Source organism: Octodon degus, unplaced genomic scaffold (assembly GCF_000260255.1).
Source record: "Octodon degus isolate 3935 unplaced genomic scaffold, OctDeg1.0 scaffold00365, whole genome shotgun sequence".
In the NCBI taxonomy this organism is placed as follows: Eukaryota; Metazoa; Chordata; class Mammalia; order Rodentia; family Octodontidae; genus Octodon; species Octodon degus.
In genome coordinates, this window is record NW_004524941.1 from 845,860 (window position 1) to 870,272 (window position 24,413).

Consider the following 24,413-nt stretch of genomic DNA (forward strand, 5'->3'; position numbering starts at 1 on the left):
TGTGAGGTAGAGGAGACAAGAGTATTATTATGTAGGATAAATTTTCTTATCACTAATGGAATAACTAGTGGTTTTGTTTTCATAAATTTTAACAGGAAGTCTATTCAATGAAAATTGCTTTTGCCTCTTTTTAAAGGGGTTCACAGATATGCAACATTGCATTTTATTAAACAGTTTATCTCTCAGATGGATACAGCTTTATTTGACTGATATATTTTCACTATTTCCTACATTTTTCCCATCTCATTAATTTAACTTAAGGGAGGAATTCTTCAGCCTCTTTATCCTTTTCTACTGGTGAAATCTCCTTCATATCTTCTTGATCTGAGCAGAGATTCACCAATTATCCTGTAGTGAAAGAACAACCACTGTCTGCTTTGTGATACTGTGACATTTAATATACTTTCAACATCATGAAATCAAATGTTGCAAGACACCACTTGTTCATTCAGTTCGAGTGTGATGAGAAATGAGTGTTCAGTATGTTCATTATTCACAGACCTAATATCTCCAAGGTATTATTTTACATACCATTGTAATAATTTCATGTTTACATTTTTCCAAAAGTCACACGTTTTCTACTTGTTAACTTGCCTAGAGTACTTTCTAACTGAAGTCATTTTATGGCTAATTGAAATGAGGCATTTAATAAATCAATAAAATGGTGTAATATGTCCATAATCCAAACATTTATGCCATTTATGTAACATAAGTTACTTAAAAATCTCCCAATGTCTTTGCATACAATGTTCCATAAATATTACTTGCATGTACATATTTTTCTGTATATCTTTTTATGAGCAGAACTTTAAGCTAATAACTATTTTAATTTTAAAAGGTGTGGATATATTTGGTATTTTTGCTTTTTACCAAGTATTTTATTTTTTAAAGAATATGGAAATAATCTGAAATCTATAATTAATGAAAAGTGCACGATGATAGAATATTTTTAGTAATACAAAAAATGAAAGACTCTCTAATATCAGTGTGTGAGAAAATTTTATATATATAGCTAAATAACACCAACAACTCTTATTATTGAGCATGAGTTCACTGTTATTCAAATGAATTCACTTCAGCATTCTTTAAGTCTGGTTTTGTCCCCTGCACACATACACTTAATGCCAATTTCTCTTCATATCAAAAGTGGAAATCTCTCAAAAATAGATATTATCTACCTAGCATCTTTAGTAAGATTTTTTGTTTCTTTCTCTTGGAAAAGTTACCTCAGAGAGTTAAACAATTGACTTTTTCACTGGAACTCATGTTCCATGCTGAAATAACATTTCAGTTTTATATAAATGTCTGCAGGCAAGAAGAAAACAACTCGTAATAGATCTGATAACAGTGTAGATAAGAATGCTTGGTTAAAGGCCAGCAAGTTCAATCCATGGAACCATATGCTGCACTGCTCAATCAGCCACTTATGTCTGGTTTGTTGGTCCAGGCCTGTAAAGCTAGTGCTCGGGAGTCAAAAACAAGGTAATCACTATAATTCTAAGCTTGGTAATAAATTTTACCACTTCCAATTTTTCACTTGACTGCCAGGTCTAGTGTATTTACAAATAAATAAGTCTACGGGATATCAGATTAACAGAACACTGATTAAGGATAATGAATTATCTGGGGAAAAGCCAATTCTCAAAAAAATTGATGATTTATGATTTTTCATCATACACATTTGTGAGTTAATAAACTTGAAAATACATGGTTGTACAACAATGACCATATATTTTTAGAAAAAATCAATTTTAATTTTTAATGGTTTTATGAGTTTCTAGTTATCAAATCTAAACATTATGTAAATTCATATATACATTTTGGTCTAGCTAGTGATGACAGGCATTAGATGTGAAAGCAACCAGCCGGTATACTTTTCAAACTTTCATATTACCTTTTTACTTATTATGTCATTTTACGTAGAGTGTCTTTAAAAGTAGATGAGTGTGCTGTATAAATCCACTGAAATGATTGAGCATAAGGTAAGTAATATACTTAAAGTGTTTTATCTCAACAAATGGGATATTTATGTGTATATTTATGAATAGTACAACTAATATGTATTCTACATATTGCACATATATTTAAATAAATCATGTGTTTAGACTTTCGTACGTAATGTACTGTTACTGTGTTTTAAACAAAAATGATTATTAAATCAGTCAAAATAAAAATAATCCTACAATTTTTTCCATACTTGATATGTAATAGTAATATAAATTTTAGGCATTTATGGATCCACAAAAAATTTTAAAAGCATACATAGGGGATAACATGCATTCAATTCCTACTAAAGAATAAAGAAGTTTGTCTTTGTATTACATAAAAGAGAGAGAGAGAAAGACTGAGAATGTAAATTTTTCAAAATCTATTAAAATAGGGATTTGTGCTCATTATGGAAGCACATGTCTTTATAAAAAATATGTTATTTCGTTATACAACCAAAATTCACCAAGATTTTAGTCCAGAAACCCAAAGATATTTATGAATGTATAGTTGAATTTAGAAGAATTAGAAATCCAAATTTACAGATTTCTATGTAGAGGATAGAACATCATACTGAAAAAAAAACCCTCATGATAATATCAATAAATGATCTAATTTATTAAAGAATCAAGTGAAGTATATAAGTGTAAATTATTTTGTTTTCAATGCTGCAAAAATAGTTGTGGTCTTAATACACTTATGTTCCCTTAACGTACTTGTCTATGATCATCAGGCCATTAGGTGAGTGTCATTAGTATTATATCTCTTTGTGTGTGTGTGTGTGTGTGTGTGTGTGTGTGTGTGCTACTACAGAATGAACATAAGGCCTTGTGCATGCAAAGCACACACTCTAACATTGAGCTACATCTCTATTTTTGTAGTATTATTCTAAACAGTTTAGCATTAGAAGGCCATTCAGAAAGCTCAGCAGGCACCTGCTTCAGCAAGCTCAAGGACTGGGGTTTGATCCCCAGCACAACAAGCCATGCTGGCCCCACCCCTGGAGTTCACAGAGAAAGCCACTGAGACTTGGTGTGATGGTGCATGCCTGTACTCACATCAGCTGGAAGGCTGAAACCATAATAATCACTATGAGCTTGCTTTGTGTAGTGAGACCCTATAGACCCTGTACTAAGAACATAAAAATGTGAAAAGTTCTAATAAGATGGATATTTAAGTCGTGAAGAAATTCTGACTTGTAAAATTTTTAGTTCTTATTTCCTGGAGCTCTCTGAAAAAATACAGCTACCTTGTGATATGTAGCTTTAGAAGATATTTTACATGTTAATGAGATTGTTTTGATCAATGTGGTTTTATTACCTCACTTAGAAAATATCTTTAAAAAACATTTTTCTCAGTGAAAGAAGCTACAAATATAGTGCAGAGGCAACTCAAAATATCCAAATAAAATATTTACCGGATGTTCATCAAAAAAGTATTATTACTGAAAATATATAAACAAATCAATAAAATCAGAATGCCTAATTCTAAATATCCAATCCAATACACATCTGAGATAAATACATATTTCTCAGATGAAATACAAACAGCAAATAAATATATGAAAAAGTGTTTAATCTCACTGGCATTTAAAAAGATTCAAATTAAAACAACACTGAGGTTCCATCTCTCCCGAGAGAAAATAATTACTATAAAAAAGAAGAAAAAAAAAGAAAATCAACCAATAACAAATTCTGGAAGTGCAGTAAGGAAAGAAAAAAAAAAACTATCTCTATTGTTGTTAGCCCACTGCAACCACAGTGGGAATCAGTGTAAAGATATCTCAATAAACTAGGATTGGAGCTCCTATTTGATCCAGCTTTTTGGGGTTTAGGTATCTTCCCAAAAAACTAAAATAATTAAACTACAGTGACATATAGGCAACCGTGTTTATAGAATGAGAATTTTCAATAGCTAGATTTTGGAAACAAGTGAAATGGTCATCAACTGAGGAATGAATAAAATAGATGTGGTCTAAGACAGGATGTGGTCACATGCACACATAATCCCAGGGCTTGGGAAGCTGAAAACAGGAGTATCACTGGAAGTCTGCTCTGTGTAGTGAAAACCTGTAGACCTTGCACTAACTACATGCATAGATGAATAAACAAATGTGATATTTTTTTGCAATGGAGTACCAGTCAGCCATAAAGAACGATAAACTAGGCATTTTCATAGATCAATAGATGCAACTCAAAACCATAGTTTTAGGTTAAATAAATCTGATCCATGTATGTGTATACCATGTTGTTTCATTGAGTAGATTAAAATGTCAATAATGTCCTAATTGTACAATGAATATCATAAAGTAGGAAGAAACTATTCAAAATTAACGAAGGAAAAGAGAAAACAAAGAAGAAAAAAGTATAAATATATATATAATATAAAGTATAGATCATATATCACATATATTATATCATAATATTATATAATATTGTATTATATAATATTATACTATACCATATAATGTATATAATATGTAATATGAAGAATATATAATGTATAATATAAAAATAATATTCTACAGTTAAGATAGCTATATCTTTTAGTGAAACGAAAGTTTGTGCTCATATTGTTTGGGTAATGAAGTGCCAAGTTCAATTGGTGTAGAGAGCAACTGTAGGGGGCCTGCCACTTAGCTCAGTTCTTTAAGTGGCTGCTTCAACAAAGCATTCAGGCTCAGGTTGCTATGGTTCCATCCTCACAACTCAAGTCAGCCAAACCTGCCCTGAAGGCATTCGGAGAAAAAAAAAATCCTTCCAAGAGACACTGTAAACCGTATAAAAGTGCAAAGAAAAAAAAAATAAAATAAAAAAAAGCCAAAAAACAAAGAACATAGGAATAGAAGATCCTTCTCTCAATCTCATAATGTCTATCTATGACAATCCAATAGCCAATTTGTTACTGAGAAATTAAAAGCTTTCCATCTAGATTCAGAAGGAAAAGAGGGACATCCAATATGAGGGCTTTTGTTTAGCATGTTTCTCTAAATACTAGCTAAAGGATTTAGCAAAGGGAAAAATAAAATGTGAGTGAAGAATAAAGATCAAAATTATCGTTATTTGAATATGACGTGATTTTCTACATAAAACATCCTAAATACTTTACCAAAAGATGAAAATTAATAACCAAGTTCATTAGGGTACCAGGATATAAAGCCAACACAAAAATTAATTGTTCATACATATAACAGCACACTAACAGGATAGTTAGAGAAAAAAGTCTTTCACAATAGCACTAAAAAATAAACTATTGAGAAATAAAGGTTGTGAAATTCTATCTATAGTGAAGCAATCTCTATAATGCTGTGCAAATGGAGATTTTAAAAAAGACAACAAAAAGTTGAAAGATAGCCCCTGATTCTGGACAGTCACAATCAATACAGTTAAAATGACTATGCTAGGAAAACTATTATATAGATGAATGCAAGCTCAGTCAAAATCAATAACTTTTGTAGAACCTAGAACCAGAACTTATCTAGATCACTGAAAAATATAAGGAAAACATGGCCTGGCATTGACATTGTTTTCCTAGACCTCAAATTATACAACAAAGTCATAGTGATTGACACAGTAATGCATTAAAAAAACAACTTGTGGATCACTGAAAGTGAACAGAGTAGAGACACAATTCCATACATACTGCTGTATGACCTTTGACAATGAAGCCAATGTAGTAACAACAGACTTATTAACAAATGGTGCAGGAAGAAATGGCTATCTACCTGCAGAATGTTGAACTTTTCCCCAAACTTTCACTACACATTCACGTAAAATCAAAATTAATCAAAAATCTTAGCATTCATTAGCAAAGAAAAACTTAACTTATTATCATCTAAAATGTATAAACTATGATATATCTAGGCACATAAAAGTCATTCTTGGGTGAGTGAGGTAGCTCAGTGGACTAAAGCACCTGGTTAGGCAACCTTAAGCAAGCACAGGGAAAGAAATTCAAACCCTGCCAGCACATGTTGTGCCAACCCCACTGCAGAGAGGTCTAGGCCGGCCATATTTCACACACACACCTGTAACACAAGCACTGAGAAAGCTAAAAACACAAGGATCAAGATGAACCCGAGCTGTGTAGTGGAACCCCTTAACAACTAAATGGATAAAGAAAATAACAAACAAACAAACAAACAAACAAACAAAAAAAAAAACCACTTTCTGAACAAAATCCCAGTTGTACAAATAAATATACCAGGAATTAACAAATGGAATGCCTTAAATCGACATCAATTTTAATAGTACAGGTACCCAACATCAAAGTGAAGAAACAATATACAGAATGATAAAACGTTTCGGTCAGCTATTCCTTAGACAAAGGACTGATATCTATAATATATCAAAAAATTGAAGGGTCAACGAGATGGCTCAGTGGTCTAAAGCACCTTCTTAGGGAATTTAGGCAAGGGTGAAGGGACAAATTACATCACCAGCCCTGTCCCCAGTGCAGGTTGAGCTGGCCACAAAATAAATAATTAAATAAATAGATAGATAAATAAATAAATAAATCACTCCTTAAATTTAAAGGCCTAATCCTAAAATGAATACACATCACTCAGCTGAAGAAACAGAAGAGTAAGTAAATATAAGAAAATATGTTCATCAGCCATGGTGAACGAATCTGTCCACTGTTATCCTGGAATAAAAACAAACCACTTTAAATCCTTTCATCCTGTTGTGTGTTTAATCCTGCTGCCAATATATTGTCATATGTCAGTAACGCTCATTAAGCAAACTTGCAACCTACAATTCCTAATCATTTTACTTGCCCTTCTCTGAACAAAATACAATTACATGTGTTTTCAAGTCCTGATTCTGGTGGACTGGCACTCTTTATATAAATTTCCTGTGAAATTCTCCTCTGTGAACTATTTATCACAGGGCCCTATGCACCTCCTTTTCATACTCATTACCTTATAAAAGGCCTTGAATCTTCAGGGTGAATGTGATTGGCTGGCCTGTGGTGCTAGAGTGCTTCCTCTTAGGTTTGGTCTTTTTTTGAAATATTTTTCCAGGTTTGTTCCAAAATAAACCTGTCCTGTTGAGCTCTTACTAGTGATTTATTTTTTTCTTTTTTACTAACAACTTGTTATTGTAGAAATGCATATTAAAACATCAAAGTTCCATTTTACTCAAAACAGAATGGTAGCATCAAGAAGTCAGTCAGTAACAAATGAGAATGAGACTATGGAAAGAAAAGAACACGTCTTCAGTGGTGAGGTTATAAACTGATGCAGTCAACATGGAAATCAGAATTGAGAATTTTTAAAGACTAAAAATATAATCCAATTTTACACAGCTATTCCCTTTTAATTATCTTGTCAAATAAGTTGAACATTTTAAGCTACAGTGATAAGTTTATCCCTATATTTATATCAGCTCAATACCTAACAGCTAAATCTTGGAAAGTATATGTGTCCATCAACTAATGAATGGTTTAGAAAAACATGGCATTTGTAAACAGTTCAGCAACATCATAAAGAAAGATAAATTTGAGACATTTGTAGAAAAATGGACACTACCTGATAACATAACGTTAAGCGAAAAATAAATCAGATATAGAAGATAGAATATTGCAGGTTTTCATGTACATAGGCAAAAGGTAATGAGAAAAAATAGAAAATTAATATTTTTCATAAGTATGCCTCTGTTGGGAGTCTATAGTTTCACTTCGTAATGTTTGAGAGTTCATTTTGTAGAATTTCCATTACTTTGGTTATGTCATTATGATCAGGGTATACTGTGTATTAAAAAGAATAGTAGATGCTACATTTTGTTTTTTCTATATTGAAGGAACAATACGATGAACAGCCAGAAAAGCCCAGTGGTCTACTTGGACAGGGCTCATTTGGAAGAAGTTGAGCCCAACAACCAGACCCAAGCCAGAACTTGCCTAGTGAGTAAGTGTTCAGAAGATCTAGAACCAAAGTGCTAAGGCATACAGTTGGGTCAGCCGAGCCAAGACTGAGGTACAGACTTGAGCAACCACATGAACAGAGGAGGTAGCAGGAAACTAGAGAGAGGTAGTCTGCTAGAAAGAACCAAGCAAACATGGCAAACTAAAAATCACAAGAGAAATGTAAGGAACTAACTGCAGGAAAGAGACATGACAAACATGTCAGTACATATCAATTACAACCACCAACATAAATGAACTCAATTCACCAATTGAAAGAAATGGACTGACAGAGTGTAAGAAGAAACAAAATCCAATATACTCAATATACTATCAAACACATTTAACACATAGAGAAGTGTATAGGCTAAAAATCAAAGGATTGAAAAATGCTATATGCTACAGGACTTCAGAAAAAAGTAAAGGCAGCTATTCTTTTCACAGACAATTACAACTTCAAACCAAGAATTATCATAAGAGAAAAAGAAGGCCACTATTTACTGGTTAGAAAAATTCAAGGGGAACAGAAAAGTCATAAATATTCATGCACCAAATACAGGAGAACACAACTACATAAGACAGACATAGAATGACATAGAAAAAAGCTAGTGACCAATATCAAAATAACATTAGGGGACCTTAACTCCCTTTTTCTTAAAAAGATAGTTCAAGCAGACAAAATCTAGCAAAGAAGTAGCACAACAAACCATACTTTGTAAAAATGGACTTAGGGGACATATACAGAGAGTTTCAGCCAAACATGTCTGAACACATGAGTTTTTCAGATGTACATATGATGTTTTCTAAAATAAAACACATACTAGTCCACTGATCATGCTTATCTATAGGCAAGAAAAGAAAAATTATCCTATGCATTATTATTTTTCTCCCATGCATTATATCTGACCACATTGCAATGAAAGTGGAAATTCTGGACAAAAGAAACCCCAAAAAACTCTTGAACATATGGGAATTGAATAATACTCTCTTAAGCAACCAATGGGTTACAGATTAAATAGAAGAAATTAAACTATATCTACAGTATAATGAAAATTCCGTACAACGTAACGAAAATTTTTGAATGAATGAAACTAGGTCTCAATGGGAAATTTATAATGGTGAACTCGCACATTAGGAAAACAGAGTGACAATAAATACATACACTAATGTTGCAACACAACTTTGAGAAAAACAAGAAGAATCCAAGATTAAAGCACAAAAATAGGAGGAAATTATAAAGATTACAAGAGAAATTGAGGCAATTCAGACAGAAAATCATACAAAGAATTAATGAATCGAAATACTGTTTCTTCAAAAAATTAAATAAAATGGATAAACACCTCATAAACCTCTTCTAAAGGAGGAAAGAAAAAAACACAAATTAAAGCAATAAAGAATTAAAAGGTAGAAATTACTTTAGGCCCTGTGAAAATGCAGAAGATCATCAATAGCTATGTTGAAAATATTTACTATCACAGGATCAAAGACACCGAAGAAATAGACAGATCTCTAGATAGGTACAAATTGCATGAATTGAATCAAGAAGATATAAAACCTCTGCATAGCCTCATACCAGTTATTGAAATTGAAATAGTAAGAAAAGATTTCACTATCAAAGAAAATTCCAGGTCCTGATATCTTCACAACTGAATTCTTCAGGAAATTTAGAGAGGATATACCCCCAATACTTTTCAAATTCTTCAATAAAATTGAAAGGAACCAGTTCATCCAAAATCATTCCTGCAGGAAAGCAATGTCCTTGTACTGAAACCTGAGAAAAACCCACCAAAATGTAGAATTACAGGCAAATCAGCCTTGTGGATGTAGATGAAAAAATCGATAAAAAACAAGGAAACACAATGCTACACATAATCAAACAGATTACACACAACAAAGAGGTAGGTTTCTTCCCAGAGATGAATCCATATTTCAACACACACAAATCTATAAATGCAATGCACTATATCAATAGAGCCAAAACCAAAACAGATGACCATGTCAACTGAATGCAGAAAATGCCTATTGAAAAGTCTCACACTCGTTCATGATCAATTCCCTAAAATAAATTGGAACGAATATCCTATACCCAACATGAGAAAAGGTAGCTGTGAGAAACAAACAGCCAACAAAATTCTAAATGGAGAAAAACTGAAAGCATTTACTCTCAAATCAAGTACAAGTCAAGGATAAACTCTGTCACCACTGCCATTCAATAAAGATCTGGAATCATTAGCTACAGCCAATAGAAAAGATACAGGAATAAAAGAAATAAGAATAAAAAAGAAGACAATAAATTATCATTATTTGCAGATGACATGATACTCTGCCTGTAAGACCAAAAACCTGCACTAAGAAACTCCTAGAACAAATAAATATATTCAGTAGCATAGCACAATACAAAGTCAACACTCAAAAATCAATATGGTCTCTCTACATAAATAAATAAACTCACTGAGAGAGAAATTAGAGAAAATACTCTTCATAATAACAATCAAATAATTAACATAATTAGGAGTTAATCTACCAAACCAGTAAGATATATATAATGAAATAACAACCTTCTTTAAAAAAAGAAAGAAAAAGGGTATCAAATATTATTTGAGAAAATTGGAAGATATTCATTATTCCTGGAAAGGGAGCTCCAAAACTGTGAAAATCGACATATACAAATTTTTAAACAGATTTAATGCATTCCCCATCAAATATAATCAAGATACATCACAGATATAGATAAAATATTCTTAAAAATTATTTGGAAGCAGAAAAGGCTTACAAGAGCAAAAATAATCTGTAGCACCAAAGGCAAAACCGGAGGCATAAAAACCCTGACTTGAAAATATAATACAAAGCTGCTGTGATAAAGTCAGCATGGTTTTGGCAAAGGAAAAAAAGAACACAAGCATCAACATAAAACATAATAAAACACAAATACAGCATCAAACACACTGAGCCATTTTATTATGAAAAAGAAGAACAAACATGTTCCCTGGAAGAAAGATAGCCTCTTAAAAATGGTGTGGAGAAGACAAGTTCTCCTCTAGCAAAAAACTACAACTAGACTCAGGTCTATTCCCATGCACAAAAAATAAATTAATTAATTAATTTTAAAATATAAAACCTCAAAATGGATTACAAATTCAAACACTAAAACAGAAATCCTAAATTTTGAGGATGAGAAAGGAAAGGAAATCTAGTGGTAGGCAGACAGTTCACTAACAAAAATAAAACTGCTTGGGAAATACTCCAAGGTATCAAACACTGGGATCTCATCTTATTGATAAGTTTCTGTCTATCAAAAGGAATCAACAACAGAATGAAAAGACTTCCCAAAACTTTGGAAAAAATCATAACCAAGTATCCCTAAGACTATCACTTCAAACTATATTATAAAGAAGTAAAAGAAATTTTGGCCCTCAAATTTAAGGACACAATCCAAAACAGGGCATCTGAAATGAAAATACATTTCTCAGAGGAAGAAATATAAGTGACAAATAAATACATGAAAAAAAAAAAACATGTTCCACAGCAATAATGAGTCAAGAAATGCAAACTAAAATGACATTGTCATACAATGTCACCCAAGAAACAATGATTTTCATAAAGAAATCAAGTAACAACAAATACTGGAGAGGTTGCGCAGAATGAAACCCTTCTCCACAGCTGGTGGAAATTTACATTGTTACAAGCACTATGGAAATCAGTGTAGAGGCTCCTCCATGAACAAGGACTGTTAGACCCACTCAGTCCAGCTATTCCACTTCTTGGTATTTTCCCAAAGCATCATATCATATGTGCCTCCATGTTTATAGCAGCACAACTTGTTATAGCCAAATATTGCAAAAACACCCAAAATGCTCATCATTTGAATAATGAATAAAAAGCTATGTTATTTTTTACAATGCAGTACTGCTCAACTGTAAAGAAAAATTCAAAGCCTGTACAGGTAAGTGGATACAACTAGAGGCTATAATCATGAGTGAAATAAGTGAGAACCAAATGTGTAAATATCATATTGTCTTCCTACTGTAGGAACCTGAAAGAATAAATAAAACATGAAAGATATAACAGATATAGTAAAATGGACAGAAAAACTAATTTCAGGATGAAATAACAGAAATGAGAGAAAAGAGAAAAGACAGGAAAAAAAAAGGAGGGAAAAAACATAGAAGTATACATACAAAATTCCTAGGATGATTTTATTGATAATTTCCATCAGGTTTTTTAAAATAGCAGTCAAGGTTTTGAATTTCAACCTTGCTTAAAGCTGTATGCTGATTTCTGTATTAAGACCAAAAGCACCTAGGACAGCAATGTAATACAAAACCTATGGCTATATATCTTTTACCTGATCATCAAAAACTGTAAGATTTCTAATGTTTTCTTAATTATCATACTCTCTTAAAAAATTAAAACAGGAAGACAAGAAAGAAATTGAGATTTCTCAAAAACAATCATCAAATTAGCAAAGAAATAACAGAATGAACCAGAACTTGAAACAAATGGACTTGGTGGACATATACAGAGTGTTCCACCCAAACACAGCTGTATACACATTTTTCTCAGCTGCACAAGGGTCATTTTCTAAAATAGACCACATATTGATCCATAGGTCATGCTTAAGTATATGTAAGAAAACAGAAATTATCCCATGCATATTATCTGACAACAGTGCCATGAAACTAAAAATAAATGACAAAAGAAACAAGAAAAAAACACTAAATACATGGAAATTAGATGACACCCTACTCAGCAACCAATGGGTGACAGATGATATTAAACAAGAAATTCAACAATATCTACAGTTCAATGAAAATTCAAGCACAAATTATCAGAATTTATGGGATACAACAAAAGCAGTTTTCAGAGGGAAATTCATAGCTGTGAAGTCACACATCAGGAAAACAGAGTGGGAAAAAAGTAAATACCCTAATGCTACACCTTCAACAACTATAAAAGGAAGGGTAAACCAAACACAGAGCCCAAAGACAGGAATAAATCACAAAGATTAGAGCAGAAATTAATTCAATTGACATGAAGAAAACCATTCAAAGAATTAAAGAAGCAAAAAGCTGGTTCTTTGAAAGATTAAATAAAATAAATAAGCCCCTAGCTAAGCTCATCAAAAAGAGGAAAGAAAAATTCAAATACAAGCAATAAGCAGTGAAAAGTTTGTAATTACTATAGACCTGTGGAAATTCAGAAGATTATCACTAGCTACACTGAAAATCTTTACTCTCACAGAACACAAGACACAGAAGAAATAGACAGATTCCGAGAAAGGTACAAATTACCACAACTGAAATGAAAATATATAACCACTCTGAATAGCACAATAACAGCAAATGAAATATGAGATGTAATTAAAAACCTACCGAAAACAAAAGTACAGGTTCAGATGGATTCATCAAGAAAATTCATCAAGCTGAATTCTACAAGAAATTTAAAGAAGATGTAGTCCCTATATTCCTCAAAATCTTCAATGAAATTAAAAAGGAAGCAATCCTACCAAAATCATTTCTGGAGGTAATTACCATACTGATAAAAAAAAAAAAAACAGCGAAAGATGCAACTAAAAAGGAAACTAAAATCCAATCTTCTTCAAAAAACATAGATGCATAAATACTCAAAAAATCCTATCAAATATATTACAGCAAATCATCAAGGAGATCATACAACATGACCAGGTATGATTCATTCCAGGGTTACAAGGTTGATCCAATATTCAAAAATCTATAAATGTAAAACACTATATCAATAGAACAAAAACTAAAAACCACAAAATCATTTCAATTGATGCAGAAAAGGCTTTAACAAAATTCAACACTCATTCATGTTCAAAGTCCTGCAGAAAACTGGAACAGATGGTCTCTACTTCAAACTGGTAAAAGCCATTTATGAGAACCCAATGGCTAACATAATCCTAAATAGGGGAAAACTGAAATCTTTTACTCTTAGATCTGCTACAAGACAAGGTTGTCCTCTACCACAACTCCTATTCAATATAGTTCTGGAATAATTAGCTAGAGACATTAGGCAAGATAAAGAAATAAAAGGAATAAGAATAGGTAAAGAAGAAATTAAATTATCATTATTTGCAGAGGACATGATACTTTACTTGGAAGACACAAAAACCTCCACCAAGAAGCTGCTAGAATTAATACAGAAATTCAGTAGCATAGCAGATTATAAAGTCAATACCAAAAAGTCAATAGCATTCCTCTACAGAGACAACAAACACACTGAGAGGGAAATTATAGAAAAATATCTTTTACAATAGCACTGAGGAAAATGAAATACATGGAATTAATCTAACTAAAGAAGTCAAGGATCTTTTCAAGGAAAATTACAGTACTCTGAAAAAAGAGATCATAGAGGATTTCAGAAAATGGACGGATATTCCATGCTTCTGGATAGGAAGAACCAACTTTAAGAAAATGGCCATATTCCAAAAATTGTTGTACAGATTTAACTCAATCCCTATCAGACCAACACCAATATACCTCACAGAGCTGGGGTAATAATTCCTAAAATTTACTTGGACTCACAAAATACCTACAATAGCAAAGACAATCCTGGGCAATAAAGACAAGGCAGGAGGCATTACAATTCCTGACTTGAAATTATACTACAAGACTACTGTGGTAAAATTAGCATGGTACTGGGAACTTAATTGACTCGAGGATCAATGGAATAAAGTAGAAGACGCTGAAGACCCTATGAGCACACTCAGCCACCTTATCTTTGACAAAGTGTCCAAATATACTCACTGGAAGAAAGATTGCTTCTTTAACAAATGGTGCTGGAAAAACTGGCTTTCGACATGCAGAAAACTAAAACTTGACCCAGGTCTATCACATGAAATAAGCTAAAGTCAAAATGGATTGAGGATATAAACATTAAAGCAGACACACTAAATCTCTGGAAGAGAAAGTAGGAGGAACTCTTGAAGACATAGGGGTAGGCAAAGAGTTCATGAACAAATATCAAATAGCACGGGAAACACTTTAAAGAATTAACAACTGGGACCTGCTCTTATTTCGAAGTTTTTTCACATCAAAAAAAAAAATTATCAACAAAGTGAAAAGACAACAGACTAATCAGAAAAAAAATCATGACAAATAAGTACTCAGACAAAGGTGTGCTCTCTAGAATTTATAAAGAACTAAAAAACACGAGGGCACTGATGCAATTGTTATAAAAATCAGGGTGGAGAATCCTTAGAAAACTTGAACTGGAAATGCCATTTAAACTAGCTATTCCTCTACTGGGAATTTTCCTGGACAATCTGAAAATATCATATGATAGGGATGTATGTGTACCTATATTTATAGAAGGACAGTTTGAGATAAACAAATCTGGGAAACAAACAAGATGCTTGTCACCTGAGGAATGGTTGAAAAAGATGTGGTATTTTTGCACAATGAGGTATTATTCAGCTATAAAGAATTGTAAACACGAAGCTTTTATGGTGAATAGATGCCACTTGAAGATATACTGCTGAGTGAAATAAATCAGACACACATGTGCAAATATTGCATAGTTTCCATAGTATGAGTATTAAAAAGAAGAAATTCAAATAGAAATGTATAATACAAGTAAAAGGAAAGAAAGACCTTGAGGACTAATTAAGAGTGGGAAAGAGAAAAGCTAGGAAACATGACAGTGACAAGCAATATATTTACATGTAGAAGATGGGAAAGGCAATGATCCTGAGAATCTCCAGAAAATTTTTGAATCTAGTAGTTAATTGGAAAAATTCTCACCCTGACTAATTATATATACTGATACCTATGAACTAAGCAACAGCACTGAGGATGGCAATCTGTAAAGTAGGTTCATGCTTGGAGTGCCTTTCATTCTGGTCTTCTGTATCCGGGCTGCTTGTCATGACATGCCAGTTGTTGCTGTGCTGTCTCTCAGATAGATGATTGTTCAAAAAGATGGGAGTGATGATTGAAGGCAAGAGAGAGGAAAAGGAATGTTGTGGGACTGTCCTGCTTCAAGGCAGTATAATGTACATTTCTGGAATTATGTGCAAACATAAGAATTATATATTTTTTATGGCTATTTTTAAAATATATTCTAATTTTTATATGTTTTTCATCATCTTCTGTAGGAACTTAAAGTTCAACATAACAATACTTGATGAAAAATACCTGTTCCATATTATGTCTAAGATGTTTGCTATTCAGACAGATAGTGAGGTTAAGCTTAATAGCCTAGATTGTATGGAAATAACAATAAACTTATCTTCTGGAGGGTTAACAACCTATGTTTGCAGACCAAAATTAGAGAAAAAGGAGGGCCACAAGGAAAGCCAACATTTTGGCTCTAGCCTTCTACGGTCAATTAAGACTCAGGACATGTGAGAACTTGGACTGTAAAGTCATGCAACTCAGTAGTGTCTCAAATATTCTGATCAAGGTGATTATGGGGTCAAAGAGGAAAGTGATCGATGATGTAGAGTGCACCTAAGGAAAGACAAATGGAGAGAAAACATTCTCTCAGGCTTTCACAGAGAGCACATTGGCCAAGCAATCGCGGTGACTCATCCATATGACTGACACTGACAAAAGTTCTATAATCTGAGGTACAGGATCTCAACATAAATCCTGAGGGCATTTCACTGACCTTATCAGACCCAAAAGCTACAACTCTTGTTGCATAGGTCCTGTTTTACCTTGGTCTTAAATATCCAGTGGCAAGTATATAAACGAAGTATATAAAATAAAACCATCTGTTATGTTGAGCTGTAGGGGACTCAAGTCAACAATTTCTGACATTGCCAGTGAAGCAGAAGACTCAATACTATTATGGACTACTGGACTATTTTAGAATATTTTGCTGAGTTTCCACACCTATAATATTCAAATAACGGAACTAAAGAAAAAAAGGGGATACAGACGAATGTCCATTTTGTATCTGTGTTTTCAAAATGGTTAGAATGGATATATAGTTCTATTCTCTTAATGAATAAAGGGATTTGTTGTAATAGTGTTTGTAAATAAGATATCACGTCATCTTTTACAGCAATTAACCTCTAGGAATAATGTATGCAATATATTAATTATTGAGACTGTCCTACCAATTTGGTTTGAAACTTTCTCATTGCTATTTGTTTCTCAAAAAAATTATTGAAAGAAAAAACAAAAAAAGAAAGGCAATCATCAATATTCAATTATTTACCAATCTTGAGTAGTGATACATGTTAATCTCTGCAACAGATTTCAGGATGAAAATGAATAACATAACAACCGTCATTAATTGTTTTGAAAAACTGTAACATACATATTGTTCTACCTTACACTTTTTCTATGTTCTTTCAATTTGTTTTTCCTTATGTTTTTACTCTTCAATATAAAATAAAATTAAATATAAAAAAGAAATATCATTCCCAGAATATGAAAATGTATGAACATAGAGAGAGGAGCAATTTTGCAGTTTCAGGTATGAAGAGCTGAAAGAAAGCACTACTAAGTAGTGTGTCTTTTCTAGGAAATAACAACAATGACTTAAATATCATCAATGCAATGGTTGTACATCTTTGTCAATGTGCTATAATACATTGACTAAATCTTACATTTTAATTTTGTAAAGGATTAAGTATATTCATTTTAGTTCAATTAAGCTATTACTTTAACAAAATCAAAAGTTCAAAATTTCTTCAACCACCTATGAAGAGTAATGTTATGCATGTATCTCTACAATTTAATAATTGTGAAGAAGACAAATTGAACAAATTCATCTAATTTCCATGAGTATTTTTTTCTACAACCTGAAATATAGGTAGAAGTCTGACCCAGTCAGTGCGTATGCAATCTCACTGCCACTCAAAATAATGATTAATGCATGCTACTTCTATTCACTACAGTAGTTAAATATTTAATTTTTAATAAAGAAATCCTTGTCACTTATTTCTTGATATGACTATTGTGATATGTGTACTGATCATTATTTATAATTTATTTTTGTAGATGAGTGTTTTCTATATGTCAAAATAATAATTATATCCCTCTTCTAAACAGAGGTTGAAAACAACCTCTTTATATCCCAAAGAACTTGTTTAAAATTAGTTTTGTTGCCATCTGTGGGATGCATTGTGCAACAAGCTGTGGATTCACAGATGATGATGACTGTAAATAATTAAACAGAAGAAGTGAAGAATACTTTACATTTTATATTTCTCCCTAGGACATAGAAATTTAAAATGGCTGAAGGCACATTTGGCATTTTCTTTCATCTTCAAATTGTTTTTGTGTTATTTTAGAGGGGAATAAGGACAAAATTAGCATGAATTTCTGAAGCTTGTGTCCTCAGTATCCTACATCTTGAACTGCTGCCAAAAACCAACTACAAAGATTAGGTAAAAATCTACAGGTCTAGTTGGAGAAGGAGGGAAGTCTATACTGTACTCTACTGATACAAATTTTAATACCCATAACCTCAGCTAATACTTCTAACAAATGAGCCATATACCATCCTATTTTTGTCTTACAATCTAGCTATGTAAAATTATTTTGAAAAACAAACATGGTCACTAGAACATATTCAAGGTCACAGCAGAAGAGATCTTTTATTGTTTAAATCAAATATTTCAACAAATTACAAGTTTTGAGGGATGAAGCTAATTAGAACAAGCACAATTTTGTGAAACATGTTGAAACTTCACGGCATATATGTAGTACTACCCAATGATATATACTGTTAAATCTTCAAAATAGAATATTTGCCTTAACAATGTGCTGTGAAATTAACAAGGTTCAAAATGCCTTTTATCTGCCCTAAATCATGGGTTATATTCCTGTAGCTAATCCTAAACTCTCTTCTATATCTTTCATAATTAATATGTGATTCTCTCAAACTTCAAATAGTGCTTTTTCTGAATTCTTTTGCAACCCATGTTCAGAATTTTTTCTCTTTCTATCATGTGCAAGCTTACCATTTCCATTCAGCCCAATGAATCTCTTTGACTTCCTTTCTTCACTTCTCCACAGTCTCTGTGTAGTTCCATGAAAGTAACAGCCACATTTTCCTTAGTGAACTGAGCTGTTTATATTGAAGTCTCTCTCCTCTATATTATTTATCTGAGTAAGATCTCTCTTCCTACTATGAACCATCTTGCTCTGATGTTCTCTGAGATATACAAAAATTCCAGTGGATTGCATTTTATTCAAAGAGAAATTGTTTCTTTAAATACAACAAAGTCTTTAGACTTCCTGCTTTTCTCAAAACAATGTGTGCTTTGAGTGATTCTCCTTGTTTCAAGATTTACAATGAAATATCTGTCAAAGCTACAGCAGAATTCTTATAGAAACACAGGATTAGAATGTACAGAGAAATCAGAATGTCAAACATCTTATATATCATGGAGATCATATCATAATGACAGATCCATGGCAGTGGAATTAAATGAAATAGTCTGACTTCTATTGTTGTATGATGCATCAGCTCTACTCCCTCTTTTTCTTCTTTCCTGTCTTTACAAACTTATGAAAACAAAACAGGAAACATTTTATGACAAAGAAAGCAATGGTTGCAACACAAGCCAGTAGGAAGCCAATGACATCCAAAGAGTGGTACTGGTACCAGGTGAGGTTGTGGGCCAGTGGCCTCAAGTGTTTGGCCCCTTTGTGGCGCATGACATACTCTATCCAGAAGACTGCTCGGTCCAATGGTTTCATTGGCTGATCATGGTGAATGGTTGATAATTTCATGGCATTCTCTTTATAGCTGAAGGAAATTAAATATCTTCAGAATTATTTAGAAAACACAAAATGTAAATTATAGATGCTGTAAAAATGTTGAGAAACAGAAAAGCCTGTAGTGAAATGCTGAAATGAGTGCACAATTCAAAGACAAAAGGCAAAATCTTTTCACTGTTTGTATTACATTTTTGAGTAACTGTTTTAAGGTTTAGAGAACTATGAAGGTGTACTGAAGTGTTAACCATAGTTTAGTTCTTAAAAATTATAAAATATCCAAGTTCAATTCCTGCTACCACATGCCATTGCAGCCCCTGAACTCCAGGTGTGCCCTTGCTGACAGCTCAATTCAGGCATGGTGCAGACTCCTGCAATTCTAGTGCTGGGAAGACTAGGACAGTAGGATCACTATGAGACTAATCTGAGTTGTGAGACCCTGCACCAAATAAATATATGATAATTTTTTAAATATTATAAAACAAAATTCTTTTTACACATATTGCACAGATTTTATTTGTTGCCTTTCCATAGATACTACTTTTTTGAATGAAGAGATAAAATCGAGAAACCTTACAAAATTCATGCTTTCTGCTTCATTGCTTTATTCAAGTTTCCTTCCCTCTGTTTCTATGCTCAGTGATTCATCTCTTTCCATTTACTGGCTATTTCAAATGGTTTTCTTGGTTGGTTGTTTTTTGCTTGTTGTCTTATTGAAAGACAGTTTTACTATGCAGTGCATGGTGGCCTTGAATTCAATTTCTAGCTTAGGCTGGTCCTAAAAACCAAAAAGTCCTCTTGCTTCAGCCTTATGAGGGCTTGGATTAGAGGTGTGTTTCACTAAACCCAAACTTATCTCTAAACTTTGAACTTTGTTTACACCCTGCAAAAATTTTTCAAATAAAAACAATGATATAAATTTATTACAATAGTATCAGTTATCAAGGATGGTTTTATCATTAAGCTAACTTGTATTTCTCTCTGTTTTTCTCAGACTCTTTAGTACTTCTTTGGGCTTCATGTAAGAAGTTATCAATACATACTACAAAGTCATTTGAAAAATGTTTACTCACGTAGCATTCTCAATGACTGTCTTCAATGCATTGAGTACAACCGTATTTGATATTGATTTGAATTCCACTGCAACAGCTGCTCCTTTAGCTTCCATTTGAGCAATGTTGTCATGTTGCTCTGCAAACAAAGGAATGCCCACCATAGGGATGCCGTTGCAGATTGCCTCGTAAACACCACTGACTCCACCATGAGTTATAAAAGCTCTGGTTTTTGGATGACCTAAGATTAGGTGAATGTAAGAATTATTATAAGTTACGAACATTATATATTCAATGAAAAATGTAAACTATGAGTCACTAAATGAGGAGATGTTTTATAGATAAAGGTTTTGTACCTAGGAATCTGCAATGATATTTCATTCATATCACATAACAAGAAGAACCTAATCTATGGGAAAGGAAAGTGAATGCTACCTGGCTAATATGGTGTATATCTTGAACAACTGACATGTGATCATCAGGAAAAAATCTGTATAATGTGGTAAAACAGACCAAGTGCAATAGGAGATTTATGTGTGTGTTAGAATTTGTTATATTAAAGGGAGTTCATTCACTATTTCTGATATAACGATCATGTAAGTCAGCAAGAAGAGGCATTAGGAAGAAAGATGATGTGATATGTCATGCTAATTGTGAGAAGTTTTTCACATTAAAAATAGATAATTAAAAATAAATCAAGAGTATTATTTTCAGTAATATTTACACATCCATATTTGTGTGGAAAGACTGGAATTTCAGATTTGTTAGGCAAGAGTTGAATGAATAACAAACAAGAAAAACATTGAAATTTATTAACACAAACTCTCTGAGAAGCAAGTTCATTTGAAATGAGGACCTTAAAATTCCTTCTACGTATACTGAAAAACCAACTATTTCAAATTATTTTGCTTTCCCTAAGCCTGGAAATATGTAGGATGAAATTTGGTTTAGTTTTGATTTTGCAACAGCTGTCCCTCATTTCATTCCATTTCCAGGTATCATCATCCTCACTAAATCAGCTTTTCAGTATTTGTTCTCCAGCATCTTACCAAGTAGGTCACTCTGGGGAAGCCACTTGAACAACATTGTGTTGGCTCCTAAAGTATCTGGTTTCTTGCCATCAAATCTCCAAAGAACCTGTTACATAAAGACTACATTAAACCATATGTTGAATTTTGAAATTTAGAGACTGCCAACTTCAGCCTGTTTCAGAAAATAAATTTTTAAAAAGAAGACAAGCATACTAAATATTAAGATTGAAACAAAAAGATTCATACAATAAGAAGACAAACATTATCTGTATATTTTATATTTAAACACTTTGAATCTTTTCATATTTCATTGATACTGATTTACATACGTAAGACATTACAGGCTAAGGCAAATCATTGTAAAAATTACTGTGTAATCACAGTTTTACAAGGCATAAACAATTTCTAATGGTTTCAATCACCATTAATAAACAAATCCATGATACACTTGTTTTAAAATTAATACTAGCTGAGTTTTTAAAATATTACTGTAATATCCTCATAATCATTGTTTCCAGATGCTATTTTACTAGTTATAAGCTTAAAATATCATTTTGATGTGCAAAATGTTTAATCTCCATAACCTTCTTAGGTCAGAAAATAATTCATTGGGTCTTAGAAGTACATTCCTTTTACGCATTCATGTTTATACACTCTTTGTATATTAAAAAATTTTTATCTCTTTTTGTAGCAAGTATTTTAACGGGCATTTTGATGAAAATTCATTATATTTATCACTACTGCTATGATTGGAATCTGAATTAAGGAAATAAGAGTTTGTTTGCAAATCCTAAGCATGCAGCTTTACCATAAAAGTACATATATTTTATTGCTTAAATTTTCTTCAATGAGCACTTTCCTCTTCCATAATACTGCACAAACTACTGACAGCATAAATGAAAATGGCCTAAGCATTTCATTAGCTTGTCTCAAATGAAATGCTGATTTTAGAAATTCTAAACAGTCATTCTACACTGGAGCATCACTTATTAGTAGTTGAGCTATATTAACTGTGGGAATGTTTCAAACAGCGTCATGTTCGAGCTAAAAATTGGCTTATGAGTTTACATGACTCTTGTATCTGAAAGTAACTATAATCTACCATAGTTCCTAGCGATTCAAAAATTATACTCTAATTATATATGTTAGAAAATTAATCCCTATTATAAAAATGGTATCTGAACATTTTCTCTAGACAACTTTCTTCCAGTTTTACTCTTACTTTCCGTTTGTTTTCATGATTGGAAGGACATTAAGCTGGTGAAATAAAGCAGAGTCCTTTTGGAGAATATTTTAAAATTTACATATTCTGCAATAAAGGAAGTAGACAGCTGCTGTATAAGGGAAAAGGATTTTTATGTTTTTCTGTTTCAGATATGGGTGAGGTTTACTCAGGTTAGTTTGTATCATTTTTCAATTAACATGGACAGTGGGTACTTGGAGCCTGAGTTGGCCACTCTTGCTTTTCTCTCCTCTGAATATCTACATGAAAAGCACATTAAACAAGTCTTTCCCAAATTCAGATATGTAAAGTGGAGAAGACATTTGAAAATCCTGAATTATATGATTTATTTCAAACTTCTTTCAATATCTGGTTAATGTCATTGTGATAAACACTATTAAGCAAAATTTAACAACCTTGTAGGAAAAGAGAGCAAGTTTATGAAATCAAATCTTTGCAGAAGTTCGGCACTTTCTCTAGTATACCTCTCCCATTAAGACACTTTGCCAACCTTTTGTGGAATCTGTGCCAGGTCTGAAGCAATCACATTTGCCATGGCTTCTGTCAAGTTACTGACCATCGACCCCAGAGAAAACACCACAATTCCATGTTCCCCAGAGCTTTGCACAAAATTTTCCATTTCCTGTGCAAAAAGAATTGCTTCTATTAGAGCAAAATACAAGAATACAGCAAACTCTTTTAAAAACATGCCATTGAAAAAACAAAAATGATACATATAATTAATTTAATTATGGGAAAATCTGGTAAAAGTTTTGTGAGATGAATTTCACCATCTTTAAAAGTATAATTTTAATGAAATGTTTGTGTAATCAATGCCACAATTATTTCTTGTACAAATACAAATTTGTATTTAATGTATTTTCTTAAAATCAATATGATGTTTTAAGTATTTATTCTTTATGTTTTCATTTAGTTCTAAAAATTGTAAAAATTGTGATTTTATTCATTTTCTCTTCACTTTTTTTGTTATCATTTACTCTTATTTTGGCATATGAACCATTACTGAAGATTTTTTTTTCATCACCCATGTACACAGGTATAACATCCATATATATACTTCATTTAATCCGAAATTTCTTTTATGCCTTATTTAGTATTACCAATACTTCTTAGCTAAAATATTTGTGATGCTGTGCTAGATAAACATATTTAATCATTTCTTACATGCAGTTGTTTAGGTTATTTCTAGGGTATATTTTTATAAATAATTACTCAAGAGATGAATTTCATCTTTTTGTTACACCTCTTCACATATACTAAGATTAGCATGTTAGACAATGAGTCAAAATGTTGTTAAGACTTGATGCAAGTACAAATGTATTAATTTCTAAAAAAACTAAAATTTGAAAATTTGTACAATGTAGTAACAGATATTATTATTATTATTATTGTCATTAATCTGTTTTTGGTGTTCTCTTTGTCTTCTTTATCTTCAAGGAATTCTTCACCTAACACTACTATATTTTAGATGAGATCAGGTACATTCTGGGTGGTATGG

The 24,413-nt window shown here is 32.3% G+C and overlaps 1 protein-coding gene across 1 annotated transcript in view; it reads right to left on the reverse strand.

Annotated features, from left to right (window-relative positions):
* Nucleotides 1–18,437: 18,437 nt before the first annotated feature.
* Nucleotides 18,438–24,413, reverse strand: part of LOC101589014 (UDP-glucuronosyltransferase 2B17-like) — an 11,459-nt gene continuing 5,483 nt past the window's right edge. Inside the window, exons 3-6 of the mRNA XM_004648220.2 lie at nucleotides 23,406–23,537; nucleotides 21,691–21,778; nucleotides 20,663–20,882; nucleotides 18,438–19,620 (exon numbers count right to left, since the gene is read on the reverse strand). Coding sequence (XP_004648277.1) covers nucleotides 19,341–19,620; nucleotides 20,663–20,882; nucleotides 21,691–21,778; nucleotides 23,406–23,537 — 720 coding nt within the window. The 3' untranslated portion in view covers nucleotides 18,438–19,340. The remainder of the gene's footprint in view (nucleotides 19,621–20,662; nucleotides 20,883–21,690; nucleotides 21,779–23,405; nucleotides 23,538–24,413) is intronic.